Consider the following 20,684-nt stretch of genomic DNA (forward strand, 5'->3'; position numbering starts at 1 on the left):
AGCATGTGGTATTGGTACGAAATTTTTGGATGCAATAATGAGCTTACATTTTGGATTGATACAACTAGCCTGTTAATTACTTACTTATCGACTAGGACTTGAAGTGGTTTTCAAAGTACTGGGGGACTTCGAGAGTCTACAAGAATATACAGTGAACTGAATAGTGAACAGTGAACTGACTTCTTCAGCCGAATAACAATTTGGACTGAGTGCTGAAAAACTATTGAACAGATTTTCATAAATTCCAGCTTTTAAGAACAAACTATTTTTATATTTTTAGAATTCCTCAGGGAGAAAGAAAAAATAATAAGATTTATAGTTAAAAGTTTAAGGCTTCGATTTCAACGCTTTGATAGCCGTTGGGGAATTTAAACGGGGAATTAGAAAATCGATCAGATAATTAAATCTGAGATTTTTAATGGTAGGTATACGTTTCAAATTCATTGACCAATTTATTATTTTTGAGTTATTTTTGGTTATCAATGTGTTCAACTCTACTTTCCAATTTTGAAAACACTTATTGAAAAACCATTTAGAACTGCGAATTCAAACAAATGATATCTAGAAATTTAACATTGAATTTAACAAGAATAGAAACTTTGAAATAAAACTGAAATAAAACCTTTTTCATAACATTATAATAGTATCTTCAGTTAAGATGATTCGTTTTTGAAAACTTCCAAAAACTATTAGTGGAACTTTCAACATTTAAGAACAAATACTCATAAAACAGTGTGAAATTAAAAAGCGGTAAAGGCAAACATACAACTGAAAGCTTCAAAAATGGGTTTTTAACATGATTCCACAAGATTCGAAAGTCTATTAAGAAATTTTTCATTAAATAAAACTTTAATATACCATTGTACAAGGAACCATCATGAAAAGTAAGAGATTTTTTTAGAGGGGGGGTGGGAAAATAAATAACAATTTTACCATTTGAAGATAAAAAAATAAGACGAAATGAAACAAATAAGCGAATAAACGCAGTGAATAACCGCATTAAAAACTTTAGAAAGACTAACAAATTTCTTATAATGATGAATATCTTCCAAAGTTTTGAAAATTCAAACGACTAATTTTGATTTATATTTCATGTGAACCCGAGCAAGGCCGGGTAAAATCTGCTAGTTGTTATATAAAGTCAAAAAAATTTAAAAATTCAAAGCAACCGAAAGATTCCTCTTAATTCAACCACGGTTTCAGTTGAATCATTCAACCAAGTAGGCTCATACCACAACAGAGTTAAAAATTCAAACAAAATTTTTGGCATTTTTTTTCAAATATATTGAACTTTAATTATCGTGCGTATAGAATGTGTAAACAAAAATGATAATGGTTTTTCTTTCTTATTCATCTGGAAATCGACAATTCAACAAATTAAAGCTTTTGGTAAAGTTGTAAATGATAAGATATTGGAATAAGGGACAGTTTTTGAATTAGCATATCAGGCAGCTTAAATGCCTATATCAAGAAAAAACAGATAAATCTGATAAATGTTTTACTTTTTATCATAGAAACATTAAATTTAACCCCTAATCACAATCTTAGAGTAAAAATAAAAGAGTTTAATATTGATCCGATAAAAATACGATATGAACAAAATATTACCATGAAATATGGTCATGAGGAATTCCTAACTATGTTAATTGCAAAAGAACTAGTGAAAACTAAATTTTGACAAAATTTCAGCCTTGACGTATGCTTATTATCCGTTTCTACCATTTCCAATTAAATAATATCAAAATATTGCAAGAGTAAATGAAACATAGCTAAAAACATAAAACATACCTTTAATATAAAATTATTTTCGCCAAAACTTCAAAAGATTTTAACAGAAAAAATACTCTAACGTATATAAAACAGATGTCAGCTCATGTGCATATAGGTTTTTTGCATATAGGACTTAGCTCCCCACTCAAAAGAAAGAAGGAATAAAAAAAATTATTTCCATTTACTTTTCTATGACGAATATAATCCCATTTGCTTTAAATGTTATCGAATTATGCATTTTCCCTCCACTGTAGGGAAATAGACATATTTCGCCATTCCAAAAACTCTCTTCTTAGAAAGTTTTTCTTTGTCTGACTAATTCTATAGCAAGGTTGCAAGATTTTTTTCACCACTTATCGAAATTTTATATTAAAACCTTGCAAAATCCAGGCATTTGAATACAAAATTGACGACGAAAATTCCGGGCAATATCCGGACAAATTTGGCCCAAACCCAGAAATTACTGAACAAAAATCAATTAGAAAATTTAAATAAGAATTTTTCATCAAAATTCATCGACAGATTTAAAATCGTTTTTCAGGCTTCCAAAAACCTTCACGTTTGTTTTTGCAAAATTGGGTCGTCAAATTCCGTTTTGGAGGCACAAGGCATTTTTACAACACAATTTGTTTTTTTATTTGCCAAATAAAGTTAATAAATCCGGGTTTTTTCTGGGGCGGACCGGAATGTTTTTAAATGTTGTATTCAATATCCGGGCCTACCCGGATAAAGCCGGACAATCTGGCAACCCTATTCCATAGATATGCAACGAAAATGTATGAGGCTCCTGTCAGTTCTTCCCATCTCACTCAATGGATAAAGGTAAGAGGCCCAAATATTTAAAGAAACATTACTTGTATCAAAATATATGCCAAATGTTGTTCCATTTGCTCGATATTTTCTCAAGTTATGCAAAAAATTTTGGGCACCCCCCCACCCCCTCCCCCCTCTCTTTTTGTTTATCCAATGAATGTGGGAAAGGCTTCAAATCATTTTGGGAACATTTTATTCACCCAAACACCGTCGCATTCCAAATTTGATTCCCTCACTTGATCAGTTATCGAGTTTGCAAAAAAAATGTATGGAGCCCCCTTCCTTCTTCCTATTTTTCCAAAGCAAGACGAGAGGAGTTTCAAACAATCATAGAACCTTTTCTCATATTCAAATATTCACACATCAAAAATCTGGTTCCATTTGCTCGAATAACTGTCGAGTTATTCAAAAAATTGTAAGAGAGCCTCCTTCCTTCTTCCCCTCTAGAAAAAGGAAGGGGTGCTAATTATTTATTGAAATATTTTTCGTCGCCAAATACCCTCCCATGCCAAATTTAGTACCGTTTGCTTAAATGTCTTTCAAGTTATGCAAACATTTCTTATTTGCTTGGGAGATCCCCTCCCTCCTTCCGTAAGAGGAACCTTACCCAGCCTCAAAAGCACCCACCTTTCCAGTTTCAAGCAAATCGAGGAAGACAGACAGACAGACAGAATATGGTTTCTCTATCTAGCTTAAGCCATTTAAGCCATCAACATTTGGTGGTTGGTTTTTTTTCGAAAGGCAAAATCAAATGGAACAACTCAGATTTTAAATAACTTTCAAAGCATATTACCTGATTCAATTTTCAGGAATCGAAGATTTCAGGATGGGAATTTTCCTATTCGCTCAGTTGTAACTCAGCTTGATTTCAATCGATTTCTTATCAATTGCGTGTTAAACATAAAGTTCAGTTTTTTTCTCTAGATAATATCTATTAAAACAATTAGCTGACCCGGTCTGCTTTGCCACACGTTTGAAAAATCATTTCATTTTTAAAAAGAGCATTTATTCTGGAAAAGAATGACTATAAAGCAATTGAATTTCATCCGTTAGTTTACTCCAAATCAAGAACAGAGATGAATTTTTGTGTTAAAAAATTTCGAAAACCAGCTACCTTCGAAAATACGTCATAAATTCTGTGTTATGTATTTTCAGAATTTAAAGATGTAAAAATATGTCAAATTTGGCAAACTTTCCAATACACCACTTTAATATGCTAGGGACCTTGCCACGAGCAGAAATGCTATAGGATTCATACGCTGGAGAATGTTTGAAATATTGGTTTTCATAAGTTTTGTCGTTCATCACAAATCATCACAAATCAGCCTCCGTACCGGCTATACAGCTTTCGAGCTCTGGAACAAGCAAAAATTTGTTGTTTGAGGTTAGGTTTTAAAGAATTATTACTTGGCACCACTTTCAGCTTATCGAAGAAATTTTTTTCGGACTTTTCATCGAACTAAGTGTAGGTTATTCGATTATTCAAAATTAAAAATGCTGGTATGAGACTTGACTTCCCTGATGACCCTTAACCGTAGTTATCGAGCATGTGCTTCACTCCAGGCTTGATTGAACTTTCTGGACTTTTTTTTTACAGTATTTGCATACTTTTCCATCACTCACACGCAGCAAGTCTGTGAATAATCAACGGTTTTGTCAGCTATCGATTTGATAATGACGGTTTTTGAAGGTAACTGTGCAAAATTATTTTTCTCTTACATCGTAAATATCTCAAAAAACGCGTGAATTATAAATTTTGGAAAAGATAGATCTTAAAGTACTTTTCAAAGTCAGCAAAATGGTGTCAAAATTTTGATTGTTCAATTACTAGTAAATGAGATACTAGCAAAACAAAGTATCCCATTTCTAAAAGAACTAAGCTTCATCTAGCTCTTTAATTTACCATTTACAAAAATAGTACAATCATATCCAAATTCCAATTATTTTTTGTACTTCAAGTCACATTGCGAAAAGATCCTCTCATGTAAATTTCACGGCAGGATAGGATGTGTAACTACTTTTTTAAATAACCATCACTACATACCACTAAATAGCTACCTACTATTTAGTAGTAGTATCTAAAATATGATTATACTATCTGATCGAAATGTTCAGCTCAATCCATGTTAATTTTACAGTTCTTTAAACTCTATCGTGACCGTCAAAATGCGTCTACCAATTTATTCGAGTTGATATGAGTGCATACTGAAATTCATGTATATCAGTCAAAACACTTTGGAGCCACTTATTCAACTGATACTCTCTGGAGCCACCATGTTCCTTTAAAAAGCCTTTAAAAGCAATATAAAAAGTTTGAAGAGTTTTGACAATTTAAATCATACAAATAATGAAATTTCAGGAGATATTTTAGGAAACAGAGTGGCTCCAGAAAGTCTGAATTGAAGCAAAGTTTTCAATGTGCGGCTTTACTTGAAATTGCTAGTAAGTTTTACTGTTTAAATTTCACGACTTTATTGGCATCGTAATATAAAAGAATGAATATCCCTCAAATTTAAAATTAAATTCGTTTTAAATAAAATACAAACATATCATGAATTATATCGTCCAAGTTGCGGTGTATTTTTAGTATTTTCACGACATCGAGGCATAAATATTACATTCGTCTTGGACCTCTTGCTAGACAAGTTGCTTATTTTCAACAGCTCGGCCCCTGCTAAATTCTGTCCCTTGTTCGCAAATGGTTTTAGCGTTCTGCGGCATAATTGAATTTATTACACTTAATCCCCTAAAGGTATGGTGGAGGTGCGCGGCAGAAACTGAAGGCAAGGTAGACAACTTCCTAACACCGGAAAAAGCCAAGACGGGGCCAAGCTAGTAGTATTTGGACAGTTGCCTTCCGAGTCCGAGTCCGTTTTTTGCCCAAACTCCGAGTCCTTGGCTTTCTAAGGAATGGAAATTTAATTGAAAACTGTAATTAATCTTCCAGGAGTCGCCACTTTAGAGACCAACTGAATGTAATTGACATAACGCTGAAGCTACAACCGAGGTCCTGGTTCAGCACTCGAAAGATCGTGAATTTAATTTACAAGATTGGAAAGTTCCTCAGCGGTGGTTTTCGAACCACTAATTTATTCATTGCTGAAAATTCACGCTCCCGGGCTTCGATGCCTTGGCCCGTAGATTGGTTCTGATTAGGAAAGTAAATTATTGAGGATGCCAAAAATTTGTTTTTGTTAATTTGTCAAAAGTCTTTTAAAGCAAATCCGAAGCTTTGTTGATTCAATTACGGTGTTTCAATTAAGCTCAACGCCAGTTCTAGATGGAAGGAAATTCAACCGACCATCGAATTCAATCAACCGTACCAACATTTTCAACAGTTGAATTGTCTTACTGATGTGAAGTTTCAAAATGTATAACCCTTCAATTTGTGTGTACAATCGCCAACTGGGGAAAATGCTCTTCTATTGGATTCGTTTCAGTTGCTGTTACGAATTTTCTTTCTCGTGAGTGTTTTTTCGTACTTCTTTTTGAAACAAAAATTCTGAGTAAAGGTTCCGTTGTTGTTTCCACGTAAGCGATGGAGTTTGCCAACAGAGGGTGAAATGAAATTAGGTTACACAACTCAAAACGTAAAGAATGAGTGAGCTTTGATGAAAGGGATTTTTGGAATCCATTAAACAGAATTTGACGGCATTCAATTCGGTACAATACGAGTTCACCAGAAGAAATAATTGGGTAACCAATTTCTAATAATTTCAACTTACTCAATGCTTTGAGCTTTTTATCAAACCTTCTGGTTTCCCAGAAGTAAATAGTTGAAAATGTTTTGATGATAGTTTCATCAACAAACCAATCAGTTTTTGCAACATTTCGACTATGAACTTAATGTAACTAAAATATGAAACTTAAGAAAATTTCTCCAGATTTTTTTTTTTTCATTTCATTATATGAAGATTTCAAAAACATTGAGACTTAGTTTCACAATTTTGGCAATTTTGACAATTTTGACAATTTTGACAATTTTGACAATTTTCACAATTTTCACAATTTTGACAATTTTGACAATTTTGACAATTTTGACAATTTTGACAATTTTGACAATTTTGACAATTTTGACAATTTTGACAATTTTGACAATTTTGACAATTTTGACAATTTTGACAATTTTGACAATTTTGAAAATTTTGACAATTTTGACAATTTTGACAATTTTGACAATTTTGACAATTTTGACAATTTTGACAATTTTGACAATTTTGACAATTTTGACAATTTTGACAATTGTGACAATTTTGACAATTTTGACAATTTTGACAATTTTGACAATTTTGACAATATTGACAATTTTGACAATTTTGACAATTTTGACAATTTTGAAAATTTTGACAATTTTGACAATTTTGACAATTTTGACAATTTTGACAATTTTGACAATTTTGACAATTTTGACAATTTTGACAATTTTGACAATTTTGACAATTTTGACAATTTTGACAATTTTGACAATTTTGACAATTTTGACAATTTTGACAATTTTGACAATTTTGACAATTTTGACAATTTTGACAATTTTGACAATTTTGACAATTTTGACAATTTTGACAATTTTGACAATTTTGACAATTTTGACAATTTTGAAAATTTTGACAATTTTGACAATTTTGACAATTTTGATAATTTTGACAATTTTGACAATTTTGACAATTTTGACAATTTTGACAATTTTGACAATTTTGACAATTTTGACAATTTTGACAATTTTGACAAATTTGACAATTTTGACAATTTTGACAATTTTGACAATTTTGACAATTTTGACAATTTTGATAATTTTGACAATTTTGACAATTTTGACAATTTTGACAATTTTTGACAATTTTGACAATTTTGACAATTTTGACAATTTTGACAATTTTGACAATTTTGACAATTTTGACAATTTTGACAATTTTGACAATTTTGACAATTTTGACAATTTTAACAATTTTGACAATTTTGACAATTTTGACAATTTTGACAATTTTGACAATTTTGACAATTCTGACAATTTTTACAATTTTTAAAATTTTTACAATTTTTACAATTTTTACAATTTTTACAATTTTCACAATTTTTACAATTTTTACAATTTTTACAATTTTTACAATTTTTACAATTTTTACAATTTTTACAATTTTTACAATTTTTACAATTTTTACAATTTTTACAATTTTTACAATTTTTACAATTTTTACAATTTTTACAATTTTACAATTTTTACAATTTTTACAATTTTTACAATTTTTACAATTTTTACAATTTTTACAATTTTTACAATTTTGACAATTTTTACAATTTTTACAATTTTTACAATTTTTACAATTTTTACAATTTTTACAATTTTTACAATTTTTACAATTTTTACAATTTTTACAATTTTTACAATTTTTACAATTTTTACAATTTTTACAATTTTTACAATTTTTACAATTTTTACAATTTTTACAATTTTTACAATTTTTACAATTTTTACAATTTTTACAATTTTTACAATTTTTACAATTTTTACAATTTTTACAATTTTTACAATTTTTACAATTTTTACAATTTTTACAATTTTTACAATTTTTACAATTTTTACAATTTTTACAATTTATACAATTTTTACAATTTTTACAATTTTTACAATTTTTACAATTTTTACAATTTTTACAATTTTTACAATTTTTACAATTTTTACAATTTTTACAATTTTTACAATTTTTACAATTTTTACAATTTTTACAATTTTTACAATTTTTACAATTTTTACAATTTTTACAATTTTTACAATTTTTACAATTTTTACAATTTTTACAATTTTTACAATTTTTAAAATTTTTACAATTTTTAAATTTTTACAATTTTTTCAATTTTTACAATTTTTACAATTTTTACAATTTTTACAATTTTTACAATTTTGACAATTTTGACAATTTTGAAAAGTTTATACAAATTTTACAATTTTGAAAATTTTTTACAATTTTTGAAAATTTTGATAGTTTTGAAAGTTCTTACAATTTTGACATTTTAATTTTTTTTTTAGTTTTTAGAATGAGTTGACTATGTTGCCTCATGCCAGGTTCTATGTTTCGCCAAAAAAAACACTCCCATATGAATGGCACAAAATGTATTTTCAATGTAACGTCCTCGCTGATTGGTTAATGAAATTTCCGAATGGTCCTTTGTATCCGAAATGATTGAATGGGCAAACCACCCGGAAAAAAAGGGAAACTACTGCAGTTACAAAAGCATAAAATTGGACGACGTGCATGTTTTTATAGCGAATATTTTCCGAAGGTTTTTCCGCAGAGAAGTTGAAATTGGATTGTATTTTTTCGAAGCTTAGCATCAGCAATCGTGCTATTTTGGATGCCCCATTGGAGTGGATTTGCGACCAAAACCCAATCTCCGCATCGTCAAAACTCACAAACTAATAAAAGCTTTTTTTGTTTTTCTCTCTCTTATTTTCTGGCCCGCAGGAAATTTGCTGGTGATACTGGTTGTGACACTTTCGCGGAGGCTGCGTTCCATCACCAACTTTTTCCTGGCCAATTTGGCCGTCGCCGATCTTTGTGTGGGGGTGTTTTGCGTGATGCAGAACCTCACCATCTATCTGATAGAAAGGTAAGTATCGATATGCGATTCGATGGGCTCGAATATTTTTTATGATAACTTTATTACGATTTTATGAGTTCTGGAGGGAGAGCTTAGTGGATTATTCTTGTTTTTCTTTTTTTCACATTTAAACTTTGATTCTATTTTTGGATTTTGTGGTTTTTAAAAGTGGGAAGTGTTTTATTTGGGATTCAAACAACTGCCACACAGCAATATTTCCAGGGAAGATCAAGTTTTGGTAGCATGGAGGCTTAGAGAGCTTTATGAAATATTTTTTGTTACTTGAATTGAAAGAAGATTAAGTTTGGAGAGAAAAACTTGACTTCTTATTCAATAAAAATCGGGAAGTTATATGCAATTTTTTAGAAAAGGTTCGAAAGATTACATTAAAAGGGAGAGTCAACAGAAGGCTCAGTAGAACCGTTTTTGAGTTATGCTCCAAATATGAAATTTTGGAAAAAAAAAGTTCTTGTAATTAGATGAAAATATCTCAGACACCATAACAGTAACTTGAATTCCCTCTTTTGCATATTAAGGGGAATAAATTTTCTATCGATCATCTGAACACTGTTTTTGCGTATGATCAACAGTATTGTTTATATTAGTGACTTTATGATAGAAAAAATTATAGAAAACGAATTTTTTAGAGAAAAAATTTGTTTCAGCAAAAGTTTTAGACTCGATGGTAACATTTAAAAAATCTGGTTTTCTTCTGCGCTTAAATGTCAATTCAAAACAAAGATTTCAAGTGGTTATTTATCAAAACCGGTTCAAAATTGAAGAAGTTATGGCTAATTTAACATAACAGTATTTTTGCAGTTTTTAATAATTTAACGAACCGCAGTACACTTATCATAGTAAAGGAAGAATGAAACATGATAAATCTCACTCGCTCCAAGTCCAAATTATTTATTAGCTTACCAAAAGGTCACATGCCAAATTTCAGGATGATCTGACCATAGGGAGTGGTTGCTTGAGTCTCAAACGTAAATTAAATTTTAAGGTATTCTGCCCGGGCGGAACGAAAAATACTGGTTTTTCATCAATAATTTTTTCATCACGAAAATCTTGGAATCACAATAACTTTCCTGTTTCAAACCCAATCGAGTAACAGTCTTCGCGTGAAATATTTGTCTCAACTTAGGCTTTAAGAAAATCAACCTTAAAAAACAATCGGCTAGTGATGAAAAAAGTTATTAATCAAAAAACAGTAATTTTCGTTCCTCCCGGGCAAAATACCTTAAAATTTTATTCACGTTTGAGACTCAAGCAACCCTTCCCTATGGTAAAATCTTCCTGAAATTTGGCATGTGACCTTTTGGTAAGCTAATAAATAGTTTTGACTTGGAGCGAGTGAGATTTATCATGTTTCATTCTTCCTATACTATGATAAGTGTACTGCGGTTCGTTAAATTATTAAAAACTGCAAAAATACTGTTATGTTAAATTAGCCATAACTTCTTCAATTTTGAACCGGTTTTGATAAATAACCACTTGAAATCTTTGTTTTGAATCGACATTTAAGCGCAGAAGAAAACCAGATTTTTTAAATGTTACCATCGAGTCTAAACTTTCGCTGAAACAAAATTTTTCTCTAAAAAATTCGTTTCTTAAATTTTTTTCTATTATATAGTCACTAATATAAACAATACTGTTGATCATACGCGAAAACAGTGTTCAGATGATCGATAGAAAATTTATTCCCCTTAATATGCAAAAGAGGGAATTCAATTTACTGTTATGCCGTCCGAGATATTTTCATCTAAGTACAAGAACTTTTTTTATTTTTACAAAATTTCATATTTGGAGCATAACTAAACAACGGTTCTACTGAGATTTTCTTTTTGAATTTCATTTTCGGATTCAGCGCCCGATTTTACATTAAAAATGATCGTCAGTTTACTAAGTTCAAAATTGCTGTAAACTAGTGTTATTGGCATAATAAGATTTTTCACGTTCATTTTCACAAGATCTGCAAGTGGGCCTAAACTTGAAAATTTTTTCCTACCTTTCGTTCTCCAAAAATGTGTGCATTATTTTCATTCGAGAGATTATTTAAAGAGTTCATAAAGTGATCATTTTTAAACTACTTATCTTTTTATCAAATTTTTTTCGCAGTGAATAGAACGTACTAAAGATTCGCAAATCGATTGATATATTATATTGTATTAAATTTTTAAAATGTGTGATTTCATTCAGCGGAGGAGGTGGAGTAAATATTGATGGCTCATTTACAAAGCCTCCCCTCCCCGTTCTTCATTCGATCTTTCAATATAAACGATATTTAAGTTCCTTATTATTGACCAATTTTTGAAAATTTGTAAAATTAAAATCGATTTCAAGTATCAAATTTTGTGAAAGGGCCGGCAAAAGGGGTCGAAAATTCACACACGGGAGTTTTGAGGGGCGGGCAATCGATTTCAGTTACCAAATTGTGTATTAGGGTTGGGCAAAAGAGGTACCTCCCATATTAACTGTTCACTGTTTTTGGGATTTTGACGTTGCTATACATTAGATTGAGAAGAAAATTTGAACATAAGGGTTTTAAGGGACGAAAAATTGATTTCAGATTTCAAATTTTGAATCAGTGGGATTGGCCGAAGAAGTCGTCCATATAAACTTTTCACTGTTTTAGCTTTATTGTCGTAATTATGCATTAGATCAAAATGATATTATGTACGTGGGAGTTTCCATCCAAAAGATTTCAAGCATTTAGTTAAGGATCGGGGTTGCAAAGAAGGGTCGTCTATATTGATTGTTCATCGTTTTCGCGATATTGTAGTGATTATGCATTTACGGAGAAAATAGACGACTGTTGTTATAAATATTTCAGTTGGTTATTCCAATCTACACACTGATGATTGACCTCACGCAATCAACTATGAATGTAATTGATTCAACTGTAATGTTAGAATTGATTCAGTTGTTAAAATGATAATTTCAACTACAATTGTATAATTGATTTTATGCATTTAACAATAAATATAATGGATTGATGCGTTAGCGGTTTTTTTTTTTGCCGCCGAGGGTCACAGAAGACGGTAAAATAATTATTTTAAACAACGATAGTATGGTAAAGTGGCTCGCGTACGAAAAAGTGTGTGCAGGAAAAAAATCGCCAACAGTGGTGGCGCTTATCGTTGTCGATAGGCGGAATGGAATTTTTTGGTGAAGTGGATGTTGTGATTGTGGGTGTTAGAGGTTTTGTGATAGGTTTATTGTCTATGGAAATGAAGCGCGTTGGCATACGCACACAGATAAAATCCCTTGACCGTTGTTGTGCGAATCAGATTAACTGTTGGTGTCTAATTGAAAAAGTGTCCTACATACACAAGAGATTTGCTAGGAGCAGGTGAAAGCTAGCGAACGCCGGTAGAATTGCTGCAACTTATTCTCGACTCCGCGGAAATACCACCATATGATCATAAGGCCCTATTTATTTTGGAATTTTTATATACATTTTCGTGAGTATTTATGATGAATTTTTAATTTAGATAATGATGTTTTCCCGGAAAATTTAAAATCATAGAATTTTCGAAATATTATTTAACTATTAGTATATTTGGAAGCTTTTAAGATTGGAATTGAGACATACTAAAATCTTGAATAAATAATTCATTGGACATTTCAACATGGAAATCATAAATTTTTGTGAATCTATTTTTTGAAGAATAAAAAAAATCGATTATATTTTTATTAAATATTTATGGCTTTTTCGGTCTATTTAGTATGTCAAACAACTTTGTTTTGAAATACCCGACGCTTCAACCAGTTTTGGTGGTATTTTTCAAAGCAATTATCAGTCTGTTGTTCTTGTCAGTGTCAGTGAACAACAGACTGATAATTCCCTTGAAAAAGACTACCAAAACTGGCCGAAACGTCGGGTATTTCAAAACATATGTTGTTTGATATACTAAAAAGACCGAAAAAGCCAAAAATATTTAATAAAAATATCCGGTCGTAACATAAAAACAAATTATATTTTAAATATAATAGAATTCTGAAAATTCTCTCATGTTGAAACAGAAAAAATGAAATTTATACTTTTGTTATTCATTTAAGGGTATAAATATAAAGTTTTTTTTCTTGAATATTTTTTAAAAGGTAGAAATTCGAAAAAATAACGGAATATGAATACTTATAATGATTTTTTCCATAAATAACCTTATCAAACATTTCATTCACTGAAAGCTCAACAGGTAATTGACTTCAATTGTTTATTTACAATATATATTGACCCAAATCATTTATTTATAATACACTAGCTGACCCGGCAAACTTAGTTGAGTCTGTATTTTTGAAAATTTTTTTAATATTTTAGCACTGTTCCTTAGTTAGCTCTCCTTTTGAGTGGATAAAAGCAAGTGGATACCCTTGTGTAAGAAAAAAAATCCAGAATTATAGTTCAATATACAAATAAGTTACGCTGACTTTTGGTTAGCGAACTTATTTTTTTTCCGGTAACATAAGAACGCTTAATCTATCAAGTTTAAATTTAGTTTAGCCATCATTCCTATTCAAAAACTCCTATCTGATCAAGTATTATAAAATTGCTGAAGATTGATTTGAACAGAAAATGGATCTTTTTTGCTGGAGTCGTCATAAATCGATTTTTTTCGATTTGTGTTTACTTCTGTATTTAAAAACATTGAAGTTTTCTTTAAACATGATCGTCAGAATAGAAACATCAAAAAATGATTTGGACAAAACCAGAATATTTAAAGAATAATGAAAATAAACTTAATTTTCAATTTTTTTTTCATTATTTCAAATGTCGTTTTTTTCCTACTTTGCACAAAATACACTAATTGAATCTTATTGTGAATTGACAGAGCTAAGTTTGACAAATATTTAACAATTCAAGGAAATTCACTATTCATCTCATTTCCCAGCAACAGTTTTCAGTTAGGGATTGGCAAATTGCACTATGAATTGGGTAATTAAAAAAAAAGAATTTATACTGTCATGTTTTTGGATTAATTTTCTCTTAGCATTTGAAACCTTGAATGAAGGCAAATCAATTTTGAGTATTTGGAATAAAAATTCAAAACAATCACAAATTATTTAAAATTTTAGTTTATGATCGTAAGCTAAGAAACTGAAATCCAAACAGTTAAATATAATTCTGATGTTTAGATTTTGATATCTTTTGGTGTAATATTTTCACTTTAAAAAAATTATACGTAAAGAAGCTCAAAACAAAAAATTGGATAGTTCTTGTTCCTTGTTCAAATGAACCTTAGAAGTACAACAAATTAAAGCTTTTATGATGGTTTCATTATGATGGGAAAGTGGAATAAGAGAGTGTTTTTGTATGCCCCCATCATGTTTGTAAAATGCCGCTAACCTATAAAAACAGGTTAAATAGAATAAATATGTTTATGTTTTTTCTCATTAAAACTTCAAATCTAAGCTCTTGTTAACATCTTTAGAGCAAATCAAAGATCTCAAAACAGATTTAATAAAATTTATCTTGATTATGAAATTCCTCCATATTATGGCAACTGGCAACCCTAAATTGTATTTATTCCTTAAAGTTGTAAAAGACATAGATTTTTATAAAACTTCAGCTTTGTCGTATGAAAGTTATCAGTTTCTAGCATTTCCAATGAAATTATACGGAATTATTGCCAAAAAAACAAAAATTGTTTTTCAAACACGGTTTGAGGTTCGGCAATTTTGACAACAGTTATAATAAAATCAATTTCTCAAAAACGGAAGAAGGTTTAAACAAAAAAAATACTCAAATGTAAAGCACACAGATGTCTGATCATGTGTATATAAGTTTTGTACACATATTCGAAGTAATATTTGATTAAAACAGTATTCTGCATATAGCCCGCTTCTCCCCTATATAACAGCCGATTTTGAGCAAATTCAGGGGTTACAGTTCTTCACCGACAAGAGCAAGTTCGATGTGGACGTCAAACTTAAGAGGAAGAAAATCATTAAGTTCGCCTCAGAATATCTCGTCTGGCAGGCCATCTGCACTTGCGGAATGAGGAGTGAGCCTTTCGTGACAAGGGGCACAGTAAATGGTGAGATCTATAAATTTGAATGTCTCGAGAAGCACCTTTTGCCGGTCTTGCATGCAGCAGCACGACGAAGCACCGCTATTTTGGCCAGATTTGGCATCATATCACTATTCTCAAAGTGTCTTGGAGTTGTGTGAGGCCAATTCTCTCCATTTTGTTCCAAAGGACATAAACTCGCTAAACTATCTGGAGCGGCGCCCGGTGGAGCATTACTGAGCAATAAGGCATTTCCCCACTCGTCAAACGAACAGCTGATTTCTAATGTTTAAAATTTCTCGGCATATCGTGGTAAACACTAACCCCTGGCAACTTGACGTTTCCCATACAAATCGCATATGCCAGTTTTTTCCGGTTCTCTGGTTCTGTCAAATCGAAAATCAAGAGGCTTAACATGTCGGAAGGACGCATATTGGAATATGTTTTCTTTCAATAGATTCAACAAATGAAAAAAAAAACATTCGAATTTATAAATTTAAGCTTAGTTATATGTGAAACGACTCTGTTTTCAAAAATTTAGTACTCGAATATAAATCTGTGTGTCCTTTATTGGGTCTAAAACTTCTGGACTGATCAATTAATCCACTTATATACGGCAGTTTTTTTTTGGTACAAGTATTCCTTCCACCGAAACTATTTTGGACAATCGTACACTATAAATAAAAACAAAACATTCCCACAATAATCATCAGATGCTTTGCATAAACTGTGATACATATGAATATTTTAGAATGGAAAACCTTTCACGTTATAGCAGAACATTTCCTGTTTTATGGAAAAACTGTCCGTATACAACAAATAAATAGGTAGATTAATGAGTGTGCATAATAATTTCGGTTGAATCTTTTTTTCATTCATTTTAAAGTTATGAATTTGCCTGATTTGCACCACATTTGATGATGTGCCCTTTTCATACGCATGGCTCGAAAAGTATGTAAAAAAGCGTTACACACGCGACATCTGCGAGTTTGATTCAGCCACACGAAACTCGCCAGAACTGTCAAGTTGCCAGGAGTTGGGTAAACATAACAACAATATTACACATGTTCAATGATAGTAACGAAATAAAATTGGCAATGCAATTCTAGTGGTTTTGCAAGCGCACCTTTGTGAGGTGAATATAAATTCTTCATTTAATTCATTGTAAATTCATAACAAGTTAAGACATGAAGATCTGTTGATGATTTTAATTAAACAAGTTTTTAAAAGAAAGCATTGACCAGTGCTTATCATCAAAGATCAAAACTACGACCAGTTGGTGTTTACATCTTTCAAAACAAAAACAAAAAGCCACCCTATCACAATCTTTGTCAGGAAATACTCAATAATGAAGTGGGAACTTCGGAAGAGCAAGAAGACAGTCGAAGACGAGAAGGATGTTAAGAAAATTGAAAAAAAAAACGAGAAACTGGTACCAGATTAAACTGTGAAGACTTCAATCAAGCGAAAATGCGTTCAATTTTACCCTCAAGGCTCCATCGATTAACTTTTCTGTTGATTTTTGAAGTAAGTTTATGTATATAACTACCCAAAAATTTGGATTGATTCTAAGCATTATAAGAAAATTGGCATGATATTTTCGGTGTCGCAATAATTTCGTGTTCGCCTTTAAGATGCACTTCAAAACGTAAATTACAACATCTTTGGATTCACTCCTTAGAAAACCACATACGAAATCTTAACATAACGTTCACTTGAGTATCTACCAGGACACGCCGGAATATCCGGAAACGAAGAAGCCGATGAATGTGCCAATATCGCACGCAACCTCCAGCTAGTTCCAGAACTCCTGCGCAAGACGCACTTTTAAAACCTACAACTGGTGGACATTGGCGCACAAGTGGCTTTCAAATCAATCATTTCTAAGGCAAAACAAATATTCATCATCAAAATAAACAAACCGGAAATGTCCCTCGGACCAACGTGTTCTAACAAAGTTGAGAATATGCCATATTTACAAGGCTGACCCATGCGTACTTGTTCGACAGAAGTTCTCCATCTATGTATATGTCAATTCTGCGGCTTTCAAACTACTGTGCTACATATTCTGACCAACTGTTATGGATACAAAGTAGCTCGTGAGAAAAACTATATTAAGAGAAGTGTTTTTGAAATCTTGAAAAAACGATGAACCGCATGAAAAATCGCTTCTTAAATTTTTAAAAAGTATAATGTTTATAAAGCTATGAAAATTTCATTTTACATGACCCAACTGTTACAACGATGGTAAAGTGTCACTAATAAAACAAAAATAAATATAATTGAGAAAACATTTTGACAAAATTTGTAAAACATTCCTTCTGAAATTGTTCAAAAAAAAAAACGATTTCTGCTGATTTGCTAGAACAAATCGAGGAAAATTGTTATAAGAACTTAAGCTCAAATGGGCGAGAACACTTCTGGTTAGTGAGAATTTCAGAAGATTGTAAAGAATGGCAGAATAACAAATTTTAGATCAAGTTTTGAAATTTAAAACTCAATTCAGAAAAAGGGATTCGTATTTGTATTGCTATCAGATAAAAACTAAAATTGCAGCTCTCTTTTAAAAGAGGTTGGTTCTGAATGATTCTGTAATTTTAAAATTGAAAATTCCTGTGTTCAAACAAATGGTTAAAGGTGAAATTTCCTTGCATGATTCAGAAAATTGAATTCACAATGCCAATAATAGCGTAACAACCAGAAAACATTAAAAAAAATACACCGCCGACTCGTATTGTAGTACAATGCGGTTCCCTAAATTTAGATTGTACTCTACTGGACGTAACAGTGACTGTGGGCTAGCTTCCATTTTATAAATAAATCATCACGCTAAAATTATACAGTAGGTAATTATTTTCCCTGTTTCAGACCAATAGCTTTCTTTAATCAGGGAATGTCAATTATTTACTACGTTCCTCTGCAATCGAAGACCATCTTGAATCCAAGTAGGCGACACCGTTTTACGTAGAAAAACATCTGTTTACGACAGCTTCGAAAAACTATCAAGGACTATTTACTTGATGTTCACAGGAAGCTGATACTTACAACTACACTTTGGCAATTCAAAGAACCGTATTTTTCAATCAATAAATCCGATGACATTCGTATGATGACGTCAAACATGATTGATTGCCATTGCCCTTTACTCGCGAACTTTGGCTTATTACGTTACTGGATTTGGAGTGAATTCGCAGTAAAATCACCTGACGTCAACTGTTTGTATGTAAGGATTAGTACGTTTCCTGCGAAAGCGACAGCTAAGTGACACTTTTTTCAATTTATTTGAGTTTAAATTTTAAAGTTTTAAGGAACTTTCATTCATTTTTGAATTAATGGAACATTCATCAAGAATTTCTCATCGTTTTAAACTGCCGAAAAAATTGATTGATTATCGTGCTGACAGCTCCCTAATTTGCTTCTCTAGCCTCAGGGGGAGCTTTCAATTTCATGAAATTGTGATTAATTTTTGTTGCCTCCCTTCCATCAATCTGATAAGCCTTAGAATTAGCTTCAATTCGTCTTAGGCCTAAGCAAGGGTCGCCTCGTAGTCTAGACGGAAGCTTAGCATAGTCCCTCTGTCCATTTTACTTTGCCATCGTGGGTTGTGACTATTATTACTAATTGGTGCTCAAATCGAATGAATTATGTTTAAAGCTTTTGCAGCAGAAGAGATTCATCCTTATTTAGGATGATTAATTAAGCCATCATGAATTAGATTGTTGCTTACTGCGGACTTTTAACAACCTTTTTTTTCTTCATTCGGTCTTAATTTTTTTTGATACTTTCTTCTTGCTATTTTTTTTTAACTTTTATTTCTTCAAAGTCAAATTATTCATTCCTAAGCCGTAATATTCAAATTGTTCCTCGTTACAAAGAACATCATTAAGCATCCATTAAGTGCCGCAAACTATCTCTTGCTTGCAGGCATCTAATATTGAAAGTTGCCCATCGGGAAACCCGTTACAGAAATATTTTTCTCTTGCTTCTCTAGAAAAGTACCACGGAAAACTTTATCTTCCCTGCAAGACTCTTTCGAAGGTAGAAGCCTGCCAGAGAAGAAAAAATTAAGAAAACTTCAACCCTAGTTTCCCTAACTCTCCGGTGCTAAATCAATGCATTATTCTCAGCGGAACTTCATGCTGAATAAATCAAGATTTATATTTTATTAACAAGAGCCAATGAAGATGAAAAGTTACACCCGCTCTAGGAGTTCAATATTTTTGCAAAGCATTGGAGCTCTTAAGTAATTACTTCACTAAAATTGGTTCAAAATTGCCTTTCTGGTGAATATATTTTTATTGCGAAAATTTTGCGTTTGTATACTAAAATTTCACTCCTTGAACTCAAACGGGTAGAGAAACAAATCTGGGACGAATTAAGGTTAAAATGTCTGTCTGAAAGTTTTCTGTTCTGTTAACTTAACTTAAGTTTTCCATCCAAATATTTCAAGTTTATTCGAACTCAACCTAAAACATTTTTTTAATTTTCTCTTTTTCCAGCTGGGTGTTTGGAGATTTCCTGTGCAAGATGTACCAATTCGTGCATTCGCTCAGCTACACGGCATCGATTTTCATCCTGGTGGTGATCTGCATGGAGCGGTACTTTGCCATCATCCATCCCATTACGTGTAAGCAAATATTGACGTCCCGGAAGCTGCGGGTGAGTACCGAACTTCAATTAAGTCGATTTTTTTTCTGTCGAAATGCCTGATCTGAGTGATGGTCATTACTGTGAGATGGATAAACTGTCGGGAAATAAAGAACATCCGTCCTCATGGAATGGCATCCGGAGTGTTTGTGTTAAAGAGGGAAGAAAATCGTTTGGCTCGCTTCAATTAAACAACAACTGAAGAGGAGGATAGAGTTAGTTAAGATAATTTCATGATATTTTAAAGCTTTGGGCGAAAAACAAAAAAGTTACTATCTTTCTACTATCATTCAAAAGTTTTTAAATTTAAAGGATAATTTCTTGAAAAATACTTTACTTAATAAAATCAAACACACCATTTGGAAATCAATCAATGTTAATCAATTGCTGCAAAGCTGAAAATAATTTGAAAAATCTATGTATGCATCTTTCATATGGAATGATTCTTAAAAATTCCAATTCAAAACCTTTATTTGAAAATCGGTAAAAACCATTTCTTGCGTGAGCTTTCATTACGTCGTATGAATCATCTTAAGAATTCACAGAAAACTGCTCCAATAGATATCAAAACAATTTCAAAATTTCTATTTCACATATAGAATTTGTTGACCAGACTACAAATATTTTAATTGGGAAAAAGATACGACTAGTTTATGTCAGTTTTTGTATTTATTTGTGATAAAACGATGATGCCAAACGATACTTGATTTCTCTAACTTCGTTTGGAGGAAGTTTAAAGATTTAAAGAATTTTTCTGCATACTTTTTTGATTCAAAGGCATCTAACACTTTCCAAAAAAAATATTTATATATTGAAAAGGGGCAAATCACAAACTTTGGAGCAGTT

At 31.4% G+C, this 20,684-nt stretch overlaps 1 protein-coding gene across 1 annotated transcript in view; it reads left to right on the top strand.

Annotated features, from left to right (window-relative positions):
• LOC129741883 (trissin receptor-like) overlaps positions 1-20,684 on the top strand; it is a 183,672-nt gene that overhangs the window by 98,793 nt on the left and 64,195 nt on the right. Inside the window, exons 3-4 of the mRNA XM_055733696.1 lie at positions 9,045-9,189; positions 19,691-19,850. Coding sequence (XP_055589671.1) covers positions 9,045-9,189; positions 19,691-19,850 — 305 coding nt within the window. The remainder of the gene's footprint in view (positions 1-9,044; positions 9,190-19,690; positions 19,851-20,684) is intronic.

The sequence above is a fragment of the Uranotaenia lowii genome, chromosome 2, assembly GCF_029784155.1.
Source record: "Uranotaenia lowii strain MFRU-FL chromosome 2, ASM2978415v1, whole genome shotgun sequence".
NCBI lineage: Eukaryota > Metazoa > Arthropoda > Insecta > Diptera > Culicidae > Uranotaenia > Uranotaenia lowii.